General features: G+C 35.3%; 3 protein-coding genes across 4 annotated transcripts; 1 reads left to right on the top strand and 2 right to left on the bottom strand.

The window, feature by feature from the left end:
* Positions 1 to 7,470: 7,470 nt before the first annotated feature.
* LOC144575005 (Acyl-CoA N-acyltransferases (NAT) superfamily protein) lies at positions 7,471 to 9,763 on the top strand. Its single transcript, XM_078325120.1, has 4 exons — positions 7,471 to 7,994; positions 8,447 to 8,505; positions 9,034 to 9,090; positions 9,321 to 9,763. The coding sequence occupies exons 1-4, from the start codon at positions 7,554 to 7,556 to the stop codon at positions 9,514 to 9,516; spliced, it is 753 nt and encodes a 250-aa protein (XP_078181246.1). The 5' UTR covers positions 7,471 to 7,553; the 3' UTR covers positions 9,517 to 9,763.
* Positions 9,764 to 10,743: 980 nt separating this feature from the next.
* On the bottom strand, positions 10,744 to 15,611 carry LOC144574728 (alpha/beta-Hydrolases superfamily protein). Its single transcript, XM_078324769.1, has 7 exons — positions 15,426 to 15,611; positions 15,127 to 15,225; positions 14,384 to 14,834; positions 13,085 to 13,397; positions 12,664 to 12,762; positions 12,262 to 12,376; positions 10,744 to 11,016 (listed from the first exon to the last, which is right to left on the bottom strand). Exons 1-7 carry the CDS (start codon positions 15,553 to 15,555, stop codon positions 10,814 to 10,816), a joined length of 1,410 nt encoding a protein of 469 aa, XP_078180895.1. The 5' UTR covers positions 15,556 to 15,611; the 3' UTR covers positions 10,744 to 10,813.
* Positions 15,612 to 16,010: 399 nt separating this feature from the next.
* On the bottom strand, positions 16,011 to 19,098 carry LOC144575037 (S-adenosylmethionine synthase 5-like). Of its 2 annotated transcripts, none has more exons than XM_078325155.1 (2): positions 18,908 to 19,098; positions 16,011 to 17,497 (listed from the first exon to the last, which is right to left on the bottom strand). In XM_078325155.1, the coding sequence occupies exon 2, from the start codon at positions 17,484 to 17,486 to the stop codon at positions 16,281 to 16,283; it is 1,206 nt and encodes a 401-aa protein (XP_078181281.1). In that variant the 5' UTR covers positions 17,487 to 17,497; positions 18,908 to 19,098; the 3' UTR covers positions 16,011 to 16,280. The 2 variants fall into 2 exon arrangements, with proteins under 2 accessions (XP_078181281.1, XP_078181282.1); XM_078325156.1 differs by lacking the exon at positions 18,908 to 19,098 and adding an exon at positions 17,947 to 18,121.
* Between the last annotated feature and the right edge of the window lie 3,587 nt (positions 19,099 to 22,685).

Genomic DNA, 22,685 nt, shown 5'->3' on the forward strand with positions numbered 1-22,685 from the left:
ATCAGTCCGCTGTGACGCGATAAACGCTATTTAAATCTTTGGTTAGAATTGATTCTATATTTGTATTTTAATTTTATATATTAGTAATTGTGATTGCACATGTATGACATGATAAGTTTTGATAGTTTATTTATAAAAATAATAAAAATATTATATTTGTATTATTCGTTATTCGTCCACTACCGTTTTGTTACTCGCTAATTTTAATGAATATGGGTAGGTAGGGTAAAGCAAATTCTTAACGGATATGAATAATGTATGGGTAAGATCAATTCTTAGTGGGTATGGGTATGAAAAAAATTTCACTCTACCCGTATCGTACTCATTGACACCCCTAGTTGTCCCCTTGTGATACCAGCTACTGGTATTAGAATTTCTTTTTCAGGAATAGCTTGTAGATACAACCTAGTGATCTGTTACTTGCATTATAATTCTTTAAGAGGAATGTTTTAATATCACGACCATTTTTTTCTTGCAAATAATGTAAAAAATTTACTTTGTTATTTATATTTAAAAATTTGAGATCTAAAAATTAATCTAGAAGTCTCAATTTCTAACCCGATCTACCCATCCGAACCTGACCCGATTGAACCTACTCGATGACTATAATTTTGTACGAGTCTCAGGTCGGGATGAATCCGACATGACCTATTTAATTGTGTTTTGTTGGATGTAGTTTCAAACTTATCACTAATATTAAAGGTTTATTACACACTAATTAAGAATAAATTATATTAATTAAGATTAAATTGCATAATTAAATTAAACAATTAATAAGTAATCAAGTTACACGAATCACGTCGGATAAAAAAAAATTGACTTGAGTCGGATTGGGTAGAGATGGAAGATCTTAAAATATGCCAACCCGACCCACTGATACCCCTAATTTAACCCAAATTATTAATTTTGTTTAATTTCACGGGAGATACAACTTTGCAGTGTTGCAAAATGCGGTATGCGGAAGGGCACCGCATATCACATATGCGGATTTTTATGCGGACTAATATATGCGGATTTTAAAATAAAAATTCATATATAATTTGTATCATTATATGCATAATCTCACAACAAAAATAAAAATACAAACATAAATGTGAAATAGTGAATAGCTGTAGCCAACATATCAGTTATCACAGCAAACATAAATGCCACAACTCACAAGTCAGTTATCACAGCATAATACAAACATAAATTTCATAGCAAACAAACAACATATCACAAGTCAGTTATCACAACATAATACATAAATTTCATAGCATACAAACAGCATAATACAAACATAATGCGGTTCTATGCGGCCGAATATGCGGCCGCATATGCGGAACCGCATATTCAGTGGCGGAACTGAGGGGGTGCGAGGGGGGGGGGCAGGCACCCCCCATAAACTTCTGATTTGCAGTAGATTTAAGACCCGTGGCACCCCCCAAATAAATTAAATGGAAAATACAAGGCCCATTAAAAGGTCTTCTTCAAAAATACAAGGCCCATAGCCGGATAGCCCAATATGCAATATCATTAAAAGGTCTTCTTCAAAAATCAAAAGCTGCCAAGGGAGAGGACCGAGAGAGAAATGGAGAGGCTTCGTTGGCTCTGAAATTCACAGTGGCGAAGAGAAGAGAAGGCAAAGGCACAGCGGCTCGGGCCCCCCCAAATTTAAATCCTGGTTCCGCCACTGCGCATATTAGACCGCATATGCGGAACCGCATATAAGACCGCATATGCGGAACCGCATATAAGACCGCATATGCGGAACCGCATATAAGACCGCATATGTTTTTCCTATGCGGTTTCTAACCGCATACGCATATGCGGTTTCTAACCGCATACGCATATGCGGTTTCTAACCGCATACGCATATGCGGTTTCTAACCGCATACGCATATGCGGTTTCTAACCGCATACGCATATGCGGCCGCATATGCGCCGCATAGAACCGCATTTTGCAACACTGCAACTTTGTATAATTTTATGATTTTTTTTTAAGTTTATTTTGCACCGCATCAAGTGGTAGAAAGTAAATGTAATAAAATTAATCTATCATAGTTTATTCTACTCACTATTTTTTGTACAACTCTATATTTCATGAATACTGCATTTATACGGTACGAGTATAGTATCAAATACGATGATATAGCAATTTTGAAAAATTTAAAATACAATACGTCTATTATTTTTTATTATTTTAATTATATTATTAATTTCATACTTGTATTATAAAAATAATTATATATTATAACAATAAAAGGTAGTTAGTGTAGTGGTTCTCAGATCTGTGTTTGTGCGGCAGTGCGGCTAACGATAGCGCGGTTCTCAGATCTGTGTGGTTTACGAGACGTATCTAATACTTATACGGGTACAGAGTATTCGAATAATACAGGTACAACTTGTTATAACCACACCTTCTTCTTCCTCTAACCTTACGCCCAATCAGCAAATTTGGGTTGAGCGACTCAAGAAATTTCCTCCTAAAGGGGACAAATCTAAATACACCTGGGGGAGAAAACCAAAAAAAACCAACCATCTATCAATCAAGAAACAAGTGACCTTTGCTGGTAAGAAACCATCCCCTCAACCTGGCATTGGGACAGCTTCTCGGAGCAGTGCCAGAATTCGCACTGCACACCTCAGAGTTGGTCCAGGATCCACTCCTGACAAAGCCATACCCCTCTCAAATTCTGAAACTGAAGAACTTCCCATACCTACACCGGAGATACCTGCTCCTGTAGGACCCAGAAGAAGTCTCCGAGTCACAAACCAAGCTGATCCTGCTTCCACTATGAGCAAAGCCAGAAAGAGGAAACAGGCCAGTGGGGACAATGCTCAGTCCTCAGGTATCCCTCTCCTTAATACCTTTCCTTATTCTAGACTTAGCTTAGAACAAATAATCACACTGTTCCAGGTATATAATATTAGATTAGGTTCCTCTTCTATGGATTGTAAATTTTTGATAGAACAGATACAACTTATGGATAGAAGCCAGTTTGAGCAAGTAGTTAGAGAATTACTTAATCAATCTAAAACACAGAATACAGTTGTGACTCTAGATTTAGCACAACTTAGTTGTAGGACACCAGAGACACAATTAGAACTTAGATGAAATTACTTAACTGGAACAGTAGAGGTCTTAATTCTAGTAGTAAGAGGCAGAGACTTAGGGATATGGTCATAGATAATAACATAGATTTGATAGCTATCTAGGAAACTAAAAAACCTTCTTTTACGAATAGATGTCTAGCTAGTATTTCTACCAAATTTGATCTTTGGTTTTGGGTTCCTTCCATTGGAAGATCTGGAGGCATCCTCTTTAGAGGAGATAGTAATATAGTTAAGATCCTACACCATTCTCCACATAGATTTAGTCTAAATATCATTTTAGAACATAAACTAGATAATACTACCTAGCAACTAACCATTGTATATGGCCCTGTCTTGCGACAGCACAAACAAGCATTTTGGGAAGAACTTACTCTACACAAAGAGGATTCTAACCTAAAGTGGCTTATTTGTGGTGATTTTAATTCCATTAGACTTAGACAGGAGAAGTCAGGATCCAATTTTGACATTGGCCTTAACCATCTCTTTAATGATTTTGTACAAGAACACCGGTTAGTAGAGCACAAACTGACTTCTAGAAAATACTCATGGTCTAATGGGAGGCAGTTTGCATTGTTAGATAGGATTTTCTCCACTCTAGAATGGGATACTCAATATCCAGATAGCTCCATTTCTGATCTTAGTTGTAATGCCTCTGACCATTGTCCCCTCATTTTGCAAACCTATTCGAGGATTCCCCCCCATTCACAGTCCTTCAAATTTGATCCCCTTTGGTTAGAACAAGAGGATTTTCTCTGTCTCCTACCTAAATGGTGGCAAGAAAAACCTTTACAACCTCCAAACATAGCTAAATCCTGGAACCAAAAACTCAAACATGTTAGGAAAAGAATCAAAGGATGGACCAAAAACTTCTATGGGGCTAGAAAAAGAGAAAAACAACTCCTCCTTTCCCTGTTACATGATTTTGAACTGATTAAGGAAAATAGGGAATTAACACAGGTAGAGGAGGAAGAATGGATAATGTATACTAATCTATTAGAAGATATTTATCACCAAGAAGAGGAGTCATGGAAAATTAAATCCAAACAGAAATGGTTAGAGGCTGGTGATGCTAACACCAAATTTTTCCACACAGTAGCTACACATAGATCTAAAAAAAATAGGATTAACTGTTTAGACATTAATGGGCACACCACTTCTGATCCTGAGGCCATTCAACATCATATCCTCACTTTTTATAAGGAACTGTTAGGCACACCAGGGATTAAATTTGGCTTTTTAGAGGACCAATTTTGGGACCTAGAAGACAAACTCACATCTCTGGAACAATGGTCATTAGAAAGACCATTCACAGAAGATGAATTGAAGCATACTTTATTTGCCTCTGAACCAAATGGTGCCCCTGGACCTGATGGGTTCACATTTAAATTCTATCAATTCTTTTGGGATGTGGTCAAATCAGATCTTATGATACTCACACACTATTTTTTTGAAAACAACCTTGATTTACACAAAATTAACAAATCTTGTATTTGCCTCATCCCAAAAGAAAAAGATGCCCAACTCATTACTAAGTTTAGACCTATTGGCCTAGTTAATTGTAGTTTTAAATTACTTTCAAAACTTCTTACTATAAGATTAGAACCTATTATGTTTAGAATCATAGATCCTAGCCAATCAGCATTCATTAAACATAGATTCATTCTAGATAATGTCATTCTTAGTCAAGAGATCTTACATTCCTGTCAAACAACTAAACAACAAGGAGTAGTAGTCAAAGTGGACTTTGAGAAAGCCTATGACAAGATCCACTGGGACTTCTTACTTGAAGTTTTGGAAAGTAGGAATTTTGGATCTAAATGGATACAATGGATTACACACTGGTTATATAGTTCCCAATCTAGTATTCTTATCAATGGTCACACTACTGAATATTTCTATTATAAAAGAGGGGTTAGACAAGGTGATCCACTATCACCATTTCTGTACATCTTGGCTGCTGACACCCTCAGCAAAATTTTCTCTAAGGGTAGAGACCATAATAGAATACTAGGATTAGGACCACCTTGTTTACATAATAAATCAATAACCAATTGTCATTATGCCGATGATACAATTCTCTTCTTAGCTGCCACTGACGAAAATATAGAATCAGCATGGTGGGCCATGATGGCATTTGAGGCCCTTTCTGGGATAAAAATGAATTATTCTAAAACTTCGATGTACCCAATTCATATTGATAGAGCCTCAAATTTACACCATTTCTTTAGATGTCAATGGGGCTCCTTTCCTTTTCTATACTTAGGTCTTCCTTTAAGTAATAAAAAATTAACAATTCTAGATTGGCAGTTCTTGGTAGATAAAGTAGAACATAGGTTACCTAGTTGGAAAGGACAATTGTTTTCTCTAGGAGGTAAACTTACCCTAGTAAATTCTGTTTTATCTTCTATCCCATTGTACACATTGTCAGTTTACAAAGTTTCCATTACAATCTTGAATAGGATTGATAAAATTCGCAGACAATTCTTATGGCAGGGTAGTTAAAGATCAAAGAAAAAATACATTCTCATGAAATGGTCAGTGATGTGTTTAGCTAAACAACTTGGGGGTATTAAACCTTAGAGAAATGAACATTTCACTGTTACTTAAGTGGTGGTGGAAACTCAAAAATCCCCACTATAATGGGATTTGGAAAAACTTGATCATGTTCAAGTATTACAACCATCATACTCCTTACAAATCTTCCTTTTGGTTAGCTATTAGTAGATTAGAAAATCTAGGAAATATGAGTATTAGTTATGAACCAGGAAATCAGCATTCTACTGTTAGGTTTTGGGTAGATATATGGTACCAACAATGTACACTAGCCACCAGATTCCCCCAAATTTACAATCTATGCACCAATAAAGATATACTATTGTCTGAAGTATTAGATACTCATGGGGGGCTATACAGTTTAGGAGAACTTTAGTTGGAGCAAACTTGACTGACTGGGCCAGTGTACTATTCCTACTTAGTAACACCACTCTTCTACCTTCTTTAGATACTCTTCAATGGAGGTGGGAAATTTCAGGAAAGTTTACTACTCATTCTATTTACCTTTTGCTTAATCATAGAGGCATCTTAACTCCTAATCCTCTCATTTGGTGGATCCTACCAGTACCACCAAAAATTAGAGGGTTCATGTGGCTCACAATGCATCAAAAAATCCTCACCAAAGATACATTGACCAAAAAAGGGTGGGTTGGTAATCAACAGTGCCAGTTCTGTTCTGAACAGGAAACCAGAGATCATCTCTTTCTTAATTGCTTCTTTGTCCAACAAGTTTGGTTTTGGTTAGGGAAGAGCCAGACTTTCCTTCACCACTGGCATATATGGGATGATATCTATAACTATGCAATCTCACTTCCTCCAGTTGAATGCAGAGGCCTTTTAATATTCCTTAGTGCTGTATGTTGGACTATTTGGAAATATAGGAATGACCTATGTTTTAATGAGTGTGCACCTAAATCTGTTAGAACTATCGTTTTTCTAATTAAATCTCTAATCGATTACTGGACAGGTAACATGAAGAAACAAACGGCTGAGGCGGCTCAGTCCTGGATGCCTGTGATCGAAGATGCTGTGCCCTTAAACATCATTCCACCTAACAGAGAGATGATGTTGTATGCTCCTCCTGACATGGCAGTTGCTGGCGTTCCATCACCTCCTGATGATGCCAATCAATGAATCTACACTTACAGCTCTGTTAATGCTTAGTTTAACATTGAGTGACTTAAGTCTTGCTGCTTGTGTTTACTTTTGGTATATTGCCTCCAATAGAGGCTGGATGCATAGTAGGTTAACGGTTGGACGTTTATATTTTATTTCTGTCTGTTGCTTTGAACTATCTTACTCGGTCATCTGAATGATGCCACTTTTGTAATTATCATATTTCAGTAATGGAATGGGCTCTAGCCTTTTTTTTTTTTTAAAAAAAAAAGAAAAAAAAAAAAAGGTACAACTTGTTATAATATAAAATGAACTAAAAAAAATACAAAAAATTTACATGATAACACCCCTTATAAAATGACAACTTCAACGTTAATTAAAATTTCAAAATTATGACATTCAACCCTGATTTTTCTTTTTAAAGTGTCATAATTAACACCAACTAATTACTTTGACTCACCAGTCACCATTTTTAATGTTTACTTGGCGACTTGGCGTTGGATTTAGACCTGGCTGAGATTACCTAGTAACCAGACATTGCACTTATGACTTATCCAGTTCCCTTTCTCATTTTCCCCATCGCTCTTATGAAGTATCATTCTGCGTCATGGGACCTACTCCAAACATGATTGATTTCCATGTCAAATACTCACCACACATATCGTTGCTCATAAATGAACACACTGGAACCATAATAGTTTACAGCACCAATACCAGAGGTCCAGAAGGCAGAGGCCAATAGCATTCTCTTTCTCTATTCCAGTCGCCACTTCTATTATTCTATAGCCATGGCCATACACACTACCTCCATCTCTTACGCATCTCTCTCTCCAATCAAACCCCAGTCCCAATCCCAATCCCAATCCAAAACCAAACCCAGGCCACCTCCTCTCTCCATCTCCACGAGCCGGTCCAGTGTCGACCCGGTCCAGGTTCAGCACCTCTTCGCCTCCTGTGGCCACTCCTGTCACCGCTTCCCTCGGACCGGACCGGACGGTCGGACTGAACTGGTCGACCTGAGGAAGCTAACAGTCGCTCTTGCACACAGTTTTGTGGTCGTTTCTGTGTTTTGCAAGGCGCGATTTTTGGAGGGAGAGCAGAACAGGCAAGATTCTGGTCCGTTGGGGTATGGATTGGGCGATTTATTTGGAGATTCGGATCAAAGCCTGGTGGGCTTTGGCCGAGCGGTGTCGGATTGTGGGTTGACAGCTTCAATTCATGATGTTGTGGTAAAAATTTCATTCCTTTCTATTAATATTGCATTTTTGTGTTTTTTTTATTAGATTTCGAAAGGTGTAATGTCGCTTTTGAAATTTGGTCATTAGATGATACAAATTTATTTGTCATTTAAGAAAGGTAGGCAGTGCACTATAGTTGGTATCAAGGGGAGAAATGAATGAACTATTTCATTGTAGAGGTAGTTTGAATTGAGAGAGAATTGCATGATTTATAGTCGATCTATTTTAATTAGGGCTTAATTGAATGACAACTGCACAATTCAATCTTTATGGGGTCTGAATTGAAAGCTTAATTGGTGCTGTTATGGGGTTGCTTATGAAGCTACGGTTACCTTACCTTTACTAATAAATTCAGTAATGTTCCTTTTTTTATTTTGCAGAACTATTGTTAGTTTGTTGATGGTAATATTCATATGAATCAATTTTATTCAGTGATTTTTCAGGTAATTCCATCACTAAGAAGGAGAGGCATTGGTCGAAAAATTGTTGACAGAATCATCAGGTAAGGAACCATTTTATCAAACCTTATGAAATCCCCAAGACCCAATTATTCTGATATATTTTTCAGATATTACCCAAGTTCTCTAATAACTGCCAAAGAAAGGTTAAGTGAATTGAAAACATTAAAACTGCCACTAAATTATTTCTATGAAATTAGTTAAGCTTTTAAGAACAATGTAGTGAACAAAAATGATTACATTTTTGTTAGTCGATTTTAAGAAAAAAGTTCCTTTATTGAAACTGAATTCATAGTTAAATATTTTGCAGCTTTGTGTTGGATCCTTTAGTTGCATATCACTTTGTGGAACAAAATTAATTTATTAGTATAATTGGAAACTCTGTTAGAATTTAAATTAATATAGTCTTTCTGTTATAGTCAGCTATGGTATATTATTATCCACGGATGACCCTAGAAAATGTGTAGATTGGGACACAAATATGATGTTCTGTATGTTATTTTAGAATCTGCCAACACAATTTGCAGTGTAATTTGAACTCTGCATTATTTGACTCTAGTTTGGAAATACAGGATATTGGTAAGCAGACAGATATATGACATATCGGCTTTGTGCACTGGAAAGGATAGGTACAAACTGATATATTTCTTCGCTCTGGTATCTCATAACTTGAAGAAATGTTACTTTCCAGTTTATGTTCTAGATAACTACTATTATGCACATCCAACAACAAATCTTATTAAAAGGGCCATTTTGAAATTTCCAACTTAAATTTTTTTCATTTACCCATAACTTTATTATCTATGTAAATGATTGAGTATGAATCTTTTATTGATTACACCCTTTTTATTTATATCAGGTTGTTTTTCGAAGCATGTGAATTTGGGGATGATTCTCTTGGATCTATCACCATGATGTATACCCGATCACCTGGGCCCACATCTGACAATGATGATGTCATGATAACTGCCGGCAGAATGCAATTGTTGGTTCCGCCACCTACTTACCAACTTAAACCATTGATGACAAATAACCATAATATCAGTACTACGTAAAATGGATAGTATTTTTGTTATTTTTCTTTTGTCATGTATATTATTCACCTGGTTGTTTTGTCGTTGTGATTTTATAGGGTTTCCTTGTGCATGTGTATTATATATTTCTTTTTGGAATGTTTAATCAGCCAATTAGGTTAAATTAGTTAGAATCTAATTCATGTAGTAATTTTTAATTTGTTGGTATTTTTGTGAAATTTTTGTATGATGGAGCTGCATTTGTTTAAATGATGTTAGATTGATGAGATATCCGGTGTCCCTGCTTCTAGTGGAATCGGATACCAGTATACCACTAGATCTGAGATGTTTATTGCAGGTTTAATCTACAGTAAGCTTTACCGTTATATTTAATTTTAGTTTTGTTACTTTTTTCTTGGTCAGTCCAGTTGAATTCTAAAATGGAACGTTTTATTGAAAAGGAATCCAAGAAAAAGAGGAAGCACTGCAGCAAGTGTTAGCATCTTCTATCTCAAAAGAAAGAAAAAGAAATACACTAATGTGGTATCAATCAATGACGATTTTTTATTTTTTTTATAAACCATAATTAAAAAAAAATTATGAAACCAACATGATGATTTTTTTTTTACAAAATTCATAAGAACTGAAATGCTATTTCGGTTCTGAAATATTAATTATTTTTTTTTACTGACATGACAATTCGGTCAAAAAAAATAATAATAAAGGGGACCGAAATGACATCTCGGTTCTTATAGTTTTTGTAAAAAATAAAGTAATCAAGTTGGTTTGGTAATTTTTTATTTTTATTTATTGTTTCTAAAAAAATCATCAATGACAGTAGCAGTGTGGTCTTTCAAAACTAAATTGGAGATCAAAGAAGCAAATACAAGTGTAAAATTGAGCCAATACATATTTCATAAATTTCAGAAGTCAGAAAAGATCAAGTGAAAAGAACCTAACAGTAAAGCAGGGATAAAGAAATTGCTACAGAAAGGAGTAGACAATGAGCACAAGTGATGGAACACTTTTTGAGACCGAGTTAATTGAACGATGGATTTTTTTTTTTTTAAAAAGAAGAGTAAATTGAACGATTAGACATGAAAAATAAATTTAGTAGATAAAACGAAGCCACTATCAACAGTTTATATACGAATTGCATTTGTATTCTTGGAATGAAGATTTAGTGGTAGCTTCACATATTGAGATACACACTCGCCACAAATAATTCACAATAACGAGAAAAATATTTAACATTCTCTTCGTTTGCTAAAAAATTGCTATACGGAATTATCGGATATGAATTTCCAATAACAAATGGTATTATTGATTTTGAATGCAATCAAACTTGTGCAGTTGATTGAGCTACAAAAACACTTTGATGAAATCTCTGCACAATTGATAAGAACTCTTCTACTTTTTCTTCATGCGGCAAGTGGCCGCAATCTTTTATTATTTCAAACCTTGAGCCAGGTATGGCCTTTGAAACCCTCTCTGCATTCCATGCAGGAACGAGCCTGTCTTTGTCTCCAGTCACTATCAACACTGCACAGATCCAGTAATAGCACTAGTAAGTAAACATGGTGAGTACAAGGATTTGGTAAAAGGTAAGGTTATAAATAGTGTTTATAGTGGCACAGCGGGGAGACAAAAAAAAAAGCTTTACAACTTGTTTGGATGGAGAGTAGAGGGAGGGAATGGAAAGGAACAAAATTTTTTTGTTGAATCGTGTTTGGTTGATAAAATTATGTCGGAGGTGAAGGGTATAGAAGGTGAAAGGTTTAACCTTGTATCATTATAATTAATAGAATCGGTTTTTCTCCCAAATTGGAGTGTAACGGATGGAAAAAAATTTTGTTACAAATATTTTTAAAAAAAATGACACAAATGTCTAACCCTATATTTGACATATATAATTCTCAAACAATTTTTTTTACTCAAACCTACAACAGTCACCAAATTTCTCATTAACCTTCTAAATTTTAATCAACTAAACAAGAAATTAGACGAAAAGGAAAGTTAAATTTATTTTCTCTCATTAATCATCCAAACACGAAGAAGTTAAATATGTTAATCTTCCTTTCTATTCCATTCCATTCCCTTCTATTATTTACCTCTCATTCCTTCCTCTACTCTCCATCAAAACATGGTGTTAGCGAATAGCGCAGCTATAGCGAAAGCTATCATAAATAGCATTTTTTTTTATTTCAAAAATTATATTTTATATTTATACTAATAGTAAACATGTCTCATCAAGAAAAAAAAAATACTAAATTGATTAAGAAGTTTTAATATTCATATTGAACCAATGCAAAGTTCAAATTGTCATTCAAAATATCCCTAATTCAAAAACTATCGATATATTTTATATTCAAAATATACCACTACCATATATTAATGCATGATACAAAATTTAATTGATATAGCGGTATAGCCCGCACATGTTCCATTGTATTGATATAACTTGATAAAGTAAAAAAAAAAAAGCCTATATAGACATTAAGGCCCATTAAAATTGCAAAATCATAAGCCCGTGTAGCAAAGCGGACCGCTACTGCCGCTACGCGCTATAGCGGCCGTAGCTCGATTAGCGCAGTTTTACCCTGTAACTTAGTTTTCTAGGTCCAAAACCGTTATAGCTAGCTATTTAGAACACTGGGTAAAAGTCTTATGAGTAGTACGGCAACTAATAAAAAAGAAGACACAAAGGAGGTAGTATAAAAGTTCTTGATTCTGGTAATATGGACCAGTGGCAGTTATTTTATGAATTATAACCCAAAATTCTTTTACCTGGGCATGAGATCTCGGAGAGTCTTTCAGAGAGAGGATGTTTTGAGGTCGAATCTGTGATCATGGCTACACAATATTCTAGAAGAGCTATCTCCCAATCTTTAACCCTTAATGGCTTACCAAAAAAAAAAATGAAATAAAGACAATTACTATAAATTGAAAATTGAAATGAGTACAATATATAGCAAAACAATATTCCTGCAGTACACCAAAATTTTCATAAAAGAACCCTCCATTGTACATAATTGCAAATCAATCCGCTGTAATGTTAATGAAAGATACTGTAATAGTTTGAACAATTTTCCTCAAACCGTTTCCAATTTAGGAGGTTTCTCAAAATTTCAATATAATACAGGATTAAAGCAGCTGTTAGAAGTTTGCATCAAAATTGAAAGCACTCACCTTAGTATAGCCTTGAAGAACATCATCAGCAACTTGGTTTGGGTCACACCATGCATTTCTTACGGCTGATAACCCAAATTTATCTATGATCATTCTGATCTACACAATTTATCCACAAATAAAAGAATCAAGAAAATTTATTATAGTTTAAATTCATCTTGTTGATGCGTAAAATGTGTGTAAGTCTATTTAAAACTTATATTGAGCCTGGCAATATGTTGAGGAAAAAGGAATTGCATGAAGTTTGTTATTGAATATAAAAATAAGAATGCCCAGGAGTATGCATCTATGTGGCATTTATGTACTGATTAACTATAAATATAACAAACTAAATAAATATATAAACTAACCTTAGAGTAAAGAACGGATATAGCTACACTGGTATGATAAATAGAGAAATGATACATTACAGAGCACTAACCAACATAACCGCAAGAGCAGATCTAAGAACCGCAGCCAAAGCTCTATTATAAACTGATCCAATCATATCTCCCATCCGTTTGAACATACCCACAACTACACTAGCAACCCGCTTACAAAATTCCAAGAATGCTCTCCAAACCCTGATAAATGGGTTTTCCGGTGGAACGGGATCTGATTCTGTGTCTGTATCCTTCTTAACCTTTTTTGATATAATTGGCGCAATAATGGCAGGTGCTATTAGAATAAGTGCTGCAACCTTTTCTGGAGCCTCGAGATACATGTTAACTGCTACAAGGGAACCAGCGGAGTGCCTGAGAGCCTCAATTTATTATTTTGTTTAACAACTAGGCTCTTTTCTACTTGGTAACTGGAGTAAATAGCAATGTATAGATAGATTATAAATTGTAGAAAAATTCAAAAGCCAAACAGTGCAATGCGGGACGATACAGAGAAAAAAAGAAAATTTTGTACAGGGATAATTGATGAATTTTTTTTGCTTACATAAATAGAGTTCATTACATAGGGATTAATACTTAATTGTTCCACATAAATACTTAAATGATTCATGTTAAATAATCACATTTTATTAATGATTAGTGGTCCTCCATGGTAGTTATGGAAGTTAATGCGGGAATAAGAGTGCAGGGATTGTTATCAGGATTCAAATATTAAAATGGTAAGAAATAAATATGACAGTTCTCTTAAATGTTATAAAGGTTATAACCTCTGTTTTTTATTTTCTTTTCTATTGTTATGAAACTAAATTTGGCTATCTTACAGATGAAAGAAAGAAGCTGATCCTTAATTATTGGAAATAAATAAAATAAATGGCCATTATAAGCTTGAAGTCTGGCATATCTGGCAATGGCACCCAAGTTCTATCTGTATTAAACCCAAAAATAAAAATAAAGAGTAGAGAAGAAAATAGAAATGACTGATTTGTCACAACTGGCCCAGTGACATGAGACTGGTACCCGACAGCTGATAGTAACAGCTTTGAGTTTTCACTTGTTCTATTCCCAAAATATATCAAACACTGAGGAAAATATTCTGATCTACCCCAAATTGGTAGCAGTTGATATCAACAGGTGTACTAAGTCTCAAGGTCCTTCATTTTGATAATATAAAGGACAGGACATTTTGTATTCAAGTTTTGAACTTTTCAGGGGACTTTTAGTAATTCTTGTCATTATTTTACTTCAACTGTTTTTGTACCAAAACCTATGTAAGGTCCTGAAATCCACATTAAAGTCAAAAACTTCTGAAAGGAAATTATTGAATAGAAGTTTAAACATACCCCATTAAAATAGCCTTGTCAGAACCAAGCATATCAATAAAAGAAATCGTCGCCAAAACAGAAAAGGCCATCGAGTATGGATTCACATTCCAACCCATAAACTCTCTCACTCTAGAAGTCAGGCCAAATGCAGGTCGGTCAAATGCAAGAACCTTCGACCCAGTTAAACCCGCTAATGGTTTCGTCACCTTTTCCCAAGAAAAAACTGAGGCACCAAATCCGTGCAACAGGACCATAGGCAGACCAACCTTCTTTATTTCTTTATCTGATGTGTCGACTTCTGATTGGTCATGGTGGTGACATATCTTGTGGTGGATGTGGACCCCATTGAACTCACAAAAGAGGCTATCCTGGTCTGCAAGTTGAACAGGATCCAACAATTCTTCTTGATCCACACCCGCAATTGTGCGCCGCTTCTTTTGTGCGGTTTTAGCATCACCAATTAATGGTTCTGTAATTTTTTAGTGGAACTTTATTATTACTTGCTTTGATTTGGATCGCCATTTCAACTGCTGGTATATATACCATTTAATTAAGGGCTTGAAATCATTCTGTCTAGTAAGGTTTTCATGACTGATTTAACATCTAACAGACGATCTTTGAAGTTTATTGCAAACAATATAAAATGCCATGATATCAGCATGGTACCAGTACTGTATTTGACCAGCCAGACATGAAGTCAAGCCAGATAGGTACTAGCTTGCATGCTAATCATTGTGGAATTGAGAATTTAAGAAAATTACCTGAGTATCCACCAGAGCTTCCAATTGTGGCAGCTTTGGCTAGAAACACAGGGGCTTTGTTTCGTCCCTCCAGCTTATGAGCAGAATAAGCTTTTGATGCTGTAACAGTTATATTATATTTTAAATTGCAAAAAAGATAGAAAAGTTTACTATGCAACAAAAATAACCAATTAGAATAACGAAGCATGATGTGTAGTGAAGCAGTCAGGTGAAGTACCGAGTAGTACATATTATTATTTTTATTATGCAATGGAGGAAACTTAGACGAGAACAATTTATTAATTAAATTTGTCTATTACCGTGATTTTCTGAGAATGGTTTTAGAGAGGAGAAAATGGTATTCCTTCTGTGTAGATTATTATTTCCAATGAGTTTATGTGAACTTTTAGATGAGAAATAGGGTTGCGTGTGAATACTTGTTGCAGCCATTATTGCTGGCTGGAAAGAGAGAGGAAAGCAAAGATGATAAGCCTTTTTAAGCAGAGATTATAGAAAAAATTTAAGACTGGGATATGGACATTACAAGACTATTTGGGCCTTATTTATTTGTTCAATTTTTATTTGGGCCAACTCCAAACAAGCTAGAACACAAGCATGTTGTTTCAAATATTTTAAAGTGACAGAGATTTCACCAGACCGGTGATCTTGATTTGAGTGGTTATTTTTCATTTTCTATAGTTTTGTACTTTTGCCACCACAATTGCTGTGCTTAGCAATAAATAATTGCACATGTTTTCCTAATTTTGACATATTGAATAACATGGAAAACTTTAGCCCAGACACAAACTCAATTTCATTCATTTTTGCAAGGAAAGCAAAAACCGGGAAACACATGAAATGAAATAATACCAACAAGAGAAATTCTCCCAGTTCAAAACAACCCAAATATTAATTGTCCTCCTCTGTTTAACCAGCGACAAACTATTTAATTCATAGGTTACAACAAAGGAACACAAAAATCAAAATTGTACAGCAGAAATAGCAAAATAGAGGTACACTAAAATTGTTATAACCATATCAATGTCATTATTGATGACTAATGAGCTTAATAACCATGGATAGGTATATCTTTGTGTAGGTGATATCCCCAACTCAAAAGCCAAATTCAAATCAGAATTGGAAATCGATTAAACATGATTGGTTTAAAGTTTAAACTAAGCAGGAAGCTGGTCCCACTTGAGCGGCTTGACCACCTCCCAGGTGAAGTCAGGATCGTCACGGCCAAAGTGGCCATGTGCCGCAGTCTTGAGGTAACGGCCAGTGCCGCCTCTTTTCAGGTCTAGGTTTTTGATAATCATCCCCGGCCTGAAGTCAAAATTCTCCTTCACTATATTTAATATCTCATTGTCTGGTATCCTTCCTGTACCATACGTGTCAACAAAGATTGAGAGCGGCTCTGGCAGACCAATGGCATATGACACCTGTACAATACACCGGCGAGCAAGACCACACGCCACAATGCTCTTGGCAACCTGTCTGGCAAGGTAGGCCCCACTGCGGTCAACCTTGGTGGGGTCCTTCCCAGAGAAGGCACCGCCACCATGCGCCCCCCACCCACCATAGGTGTCAATGATTATCTTGCGACCTGTGAGGCCAGCATCTCCATGGGGCCCACCAATGACGAAACGACCTGACGGGTTCAGGTGGAAGACGGTATTCTCGTCAAGGTACCTTCCCGGAATTACCGGTTTGATCACATGCTCCATCAATGCTGTGGCAATCTCGTCATTTGTAACTGTCTCGTCATGCTGGGTTGATATCAGAACTGTGTGCACCCGTACTGGTACCATGGCACCTTGCTCATTGCAGTACTCCACGGTCACCTGGGTCTTGCCGTCAGGTCTAAGCCAGGGACATGTGCTGCTCTTCCTAACCTCAGTTAGACGAGAACCAAGCTTGGTGGCCAGCACATGGCTAAGTGGCATCAGTTCCGGTGTTTCATCAGTGGCGTAGCCAAACATGTGGCCTTGGTCTCCAGCACCAACCTCCTCGGATTGTTTGGTGAAGTGGCCATGCACAGCATGTGCAATTTCAGCACACTGCTGCTCAATGTTGACCAGCACCTTGCAGTTGTCAGCATCGAGGCCCACGTCGTCAGACACAAAGCCGATCGAACGGCAGGTGTCGCGCACGATCTTCTCATAGTCAACCTGCGCCTTGGTGGTGATCTCACCAAACACCATCACCATGTTTGTTTTGGTGCACGTCTCACAAGCCACTTTGCTGTCAGGATCGATGGCCAGGCATGCATCAAGAACCGCATCAGAGATCTGGTCGCACAATTTGTCAGGGTGACCTTCGTTCACGGATTCCGAGGTGAAGAGGAAGGTGTCTCTCTCTGCCTGTGCTTCTTTTTCCATTTCTCCTTTACCTAAGCAATCCATGGAAAATTGTGAAATAGCATTTATTATTTCAGCCCAGAAGAGTACTCCGTTAGCATTGCTCGAACAATACAACATTTGTTGTTGGTTTGACTAAAATGTAAAATACACTACAATATACCTGGATTGAAAAGGACCTTAAGTCATATAAAATATGCATTTAGAAGTGGAAATTCAATATACCCTATATAAATGTTCAAAACTTATAACTTATTTTAATAAGAAAGTCTATCCCAATTAGTAGCTGTATACAATTTTGTTTCTAGTGAACTTTTGAAACTATAAAAAGCATGTTGGTATTCAGCAAGTGAAGGAAGAAGCTTCCACATAGTGGATCTAAGTGAAATGCATCTAGAATTGTAGTCTCCATTTCTACAAGTTATATTCAACAATGAAATAATAAAGTAAAAAAAACAATAAAAATAAGTGACATGATTACTAGTTCAACAACATCTGAATTGGTCCAACAATCATCACTAGTTCAACAACATCTCTCAACCTCTCTCATTATTCCCTCTGCTTCCATTTAAGAAAAGAGAATTTAGCGAGAAAGATTTCTAGAAAAGGAAAAATGGTCGACATTTAAAAATTATTAAGTAGAAGTAATTTTTCCTTCTTAATCTCACACACTCTACTAGTTTCTCCATTTCGCCCCATTATTATAACATCTGATACCATGTCCAGCACACTGTGAATGGTACATGACACTGGAAAAGGAGAGTTTATGAATTTAAAGTTAAAATAGAGTTAGAGAAACAAGCTTCTTAGAAGATAATTTTAAATAAATCCAGTTAATTACTAGTGCCTAATTTCTTTTGGTCTAATCAAACAGTTAAAAATTGCAAATTACAGATAAATCAATAAGTTTAGGTTAGGAATACAAATTTGCAGAATGGGACAATTTTTGTCAAGAGAAGACAGTATCGGAGAGATTGGCAGGGCAGGACCAAAATGGTCTACTCCCAACTTGTACCACCACTGGTAATGAGCAACTAAAAGTGTGTGGTCTTTGATGGAGTAGCCTTAAATTACTTAATTTTTGGAACATCAACAATTAATGCATGAGTGCAACTTTATTTTTGGCATGTGCTCGAAAATTTTCAAATTTGCCCACACTCAAGAATTACAGATTAACTTTCAAATAAATGAATACAAAAAGAATAATTGTAAAGTGCATCTACAATGGGAATTAATATGAAACACATACTACCTTCTCATTATTTCTCCTATCTCAGTCTACTTTTTATTTTTTGTTTCTCTCAAAATTTCCACACAGTCAACAAATTAATCGAAATAAGTTTTAGAATTCAAAGTAAAAATCAGAACCTAGCGAAGTAAGTCTAATTCAAAACGACTAAAACCTTTTTTTTTTTGGTGGTTAAAAACGACTAAAAACTTACTAAGAGTTATGTGTTTGAACGAAGGACGGAGAGATGGGGGAGGGATGAGAGATCGTCTTAGGTCGCCATAACTCTTGATAAGGTCACCGGTGGTGCTAAAACCAGATTTGCGTAAAAAGAGGAGAGATCAGATTTTGATGGGATTCCTGATTTCTCTCGTGGTTTCTAACCTACTCGATTACAGTGCGAGTGCCGTCATTTTTATTAATACCCCTTAAAAAAAAAAAAAAAAAAAAATTCTAGTGTACCAATATAAACTTCTAAAATAATTAATTTTTTCATTAAAACACCATAATATTGCCAATATTCAATATCCCTGTACAAATTTAATTTTCTTTCTTCTATCTCCTTTTATTTATTTAACATTTTATTTAATTATTTTAAAAATAAAATTAACAAATATACCCTCCTCTTACCTCCGTCCTTTCTCCTCTGTAACTAAATTGACAAATACACCATAATACTAAATTCACAAATACGAGTAGAACTAGGGTGCTCTTAAGCTCACCAAAGTTTTGGTGAGCTTAATTCTAAAACTTATCAAATTGATTTCAAATGACGAATCTAAACCGTTGAAACCCGCCTACCTTACGTGCGATGCATCTACATGTGAAATTTTTAAACATTTGAATTAATTTAGTATAAAGTCAAGCGGTCAAAATTAGAAGGCTAATAAATTAATTTTAGTGCATTCATTTTTTGAACGTTTTTGACCGCTTGACTTTATACTAAATTAATTCGAATGTTTAAAAATTTCACATGTAAATGCATCACACATAAGGTAGGCGGGTTTCAACGGTTCGGATTCGTCATTTGAAATCGATTTGATGAATTTTAGAGTTAAGCTCACCAAAATTTTGGTGAGGTTAAGAGCACCCTAGTTTTACTCCACAAATACACCATAATATCCTTTTATTTAGTTCTGTTATGACCAAACATCAACCTCTAATGACCCATCAGGCCCAATTGAGTTCTCCTATCTGTCAACTAGCTCATCCCATCTGTCGAAGTCTTTTGATGTATTTTCTGGAATCTGTTATCAGAATTGAAGTTTTGTGTTGTAATATATGCACCGAATCTGTCTCTTATTGAGTAACTGGTATACTGACAGTTCAACCTGAAGTGTAACCCATAGCTCAACATGAAGACCTAAAACTACTTTTTATGATTTGAATTGATTAATATATTTTTTTTTTTTTTGAAAACTTGGTAGCGGCTACCAAGATGGAATTAATAAATGTGCTTACAACCACAATCCCTAATTACTATTACAATTTAAAATATTAAGCTACAACCCGACAGAACCTGCAAGAGCCCCTCTCCCATTCGTTAGAACAGCCATGTTAACTTTGTAGTTACCACAATACCAGGTCCATAGACCCGCATCTTCTCTTACCCGATTCGCTACAAGCCATGTTGGCAATTTTGAGCCCCGGAAAATTACCTCATTCCTATGCTTCCACAATGCCCATAGTACTGCCATGAATTGATTAATAGTTGCTAGAAAGCTCCCCGTGCTGTCATGATTCATACCATACTTTCTATCACACAACACTTGAGATTTGACTTTGATTGACGATTTGGATAAGAAGTTCGTCAGCACTAGCTGAAACTAGCTCATTAACCTTTCTTTTTTCTTTCATTGAACTTGACGTCCTTTATTTAAGGAATTATAAATCTGAATTTCTTTAATTAATTCAAAATATTTGATTCCCAAAATCTCACTACTCTGTATTCATGATAAGTTTTTCAAATTTACTCAATAAGAGACAAATTCAATAAGAAACCAATTCGATGCATCAGCACTATCATGAAAATGGCTCTAAATAGTCTAATACCATCGAAAATCAATCGAAATAATTTTTGATGTATTGTTAATTCGTTATACTTGAATGTGCCATAAAGCTTGGAGTCTTATACGTACACTTGAAGGTCCTATATTTAATATATATATAAAAAAAAAAAATCAAGTCATGAACGGAATTAGTCTGTTGGCTATTGGAAAACAGAGGAGAGAGAAGGGAGAAGAGAGAGAAGAGAGGAGGTTATATTTGTCAACTTTATTTTTAAAATAACTAAATTAAATGTTAAATAAATAAAAGGAGATAGAAGAAAGAATATTAAGTTTGTATTTGGATATTGAATATTACGATGTTTTGATGAGAAAATTGGCAATTTTGAAAGTTTGTATGGATACACTAGAAATTTTCCCAAAAAAAATTTATTGAATACCTGCATATTTTATTTTTTCAAATCTACTCCAAACACTAGAGATCTGACCGCAACCTATACGAGCGGTCCGCTATGAAGACTTGGTCGCTCAAGGGTGGGGCGATCAGCAATGGATGGATATAAATTTGATTTTTTTTCTCTCTCTTGCCCACTTCAAACTTATTCCAACATTCAGCAAAGGCATAGAGAAGGAGAAAGAAAAAGAGAAAGAGATAGGCGATTTCGGATGATTTTTTGAGCAACTACAGGTATTTTTTTTAAATTACTTTTTAATTATTTTGTAATTACTTATAATTACACTCTAATTACTCATTAATTAGTCTTTAATTAGCTTTTAAATTGTTATGACCTATTATTTAGAATCTAAGTTGCATGGATATAGATACGGGTACGGATATCTTATTGGATACGATACGGATACGGCGATACGGCAATTTTTAAAAATCAAAGATACAATACGTCTATTATATATATAGGGATGGGCTACGCTACTCCATGGAGTAAAATGAATTGGTGCTCCACGCCGCCATATTTTTATTTTGAAAATCCAAACGACCGATCTGAACCGTTAGATGTGATCTCCATATTTAAATGTGGTTGGAGACGAAATTTTACATTTTTTGGAATTTTTTTACTATTTATTAAGCATTTTTTAAAATTGCTGATCCGATGGTCCAGAAAATTTTACTGTTTTTTACTGTTTACAATAAAACAGAAATTTTGAAAAATGCTTAATAAATAGTAAAAAAATTTCAAAAAAATATAAAATTTGGTCTCCAACCACATTTCAATATGGAGATCACATCTAACACATATTAATATTAGATTTTCAATAAATCTAAAAAATAGTAAAAAAAATTTAAAAAAAATATAAAATTTGGTCTCCAAACACATATTAATATGGAGAACATGATGAACGGTTCGGATTGACCGTTAGAATTTTGAAAAGTTGAATATTGAGCTGTTGCACGGAGGTCATCTATGCTACGCATAGCATGCTAGCATATTCCTATATATATATATATTTTTTTTATTAATTTATATATTGCATTTAAATAATTATAAAAAGTCTAATTAAAAAGGTGACTATATTACAAAAGTCTAATTTATTGAATCAGCTATAAAACTTTAAAGGCTTAATATAGAAATAGCTTATATAAAATAGTTGCCGATCGTTAACATAAACAAAACTCATGTGCAGTTGTTATAGGTTTTGCTCTCTGACTGGGACTAGTGTATTTATACTCGGGCGGGTACGGGTATCCCGGGTATACCCGGGACGGGTACGGGTACGTCTCGGGTACGGGTATACTCGGGGTACAAGGGTATACGGGTACGGGTATGGCGGGTATAATTTTCAAAAACCATACCCTACCCGTCCTATACCCTTACCCGTGTACTCTTGACGGGTAAGGCGGGTACGGTTAGGGCGGGTACGGGTATTTTATTTTTTTTGCTGTTTTTTTTTCTGGTTTTTTTTGTTTTTGTTTTTTTGTTGGTTTTTTCTGGTTTTTTTCTGATTTTTTTGGGGGGAAAAAATACAAAT

This window comes from Carex rostrata, chromosome 23, assembly GCF_964058835.1.
Source record: "Carex rostrata chromosome 23, lpCarRost1.2, whole genome shotgun sequence".
Lineage (NCBI taxonomy): Eukaryota > Viridiplantae > Streptophyta > Magnoliopsida > Poales > Cyperaceae > Carex > Carex rostrata.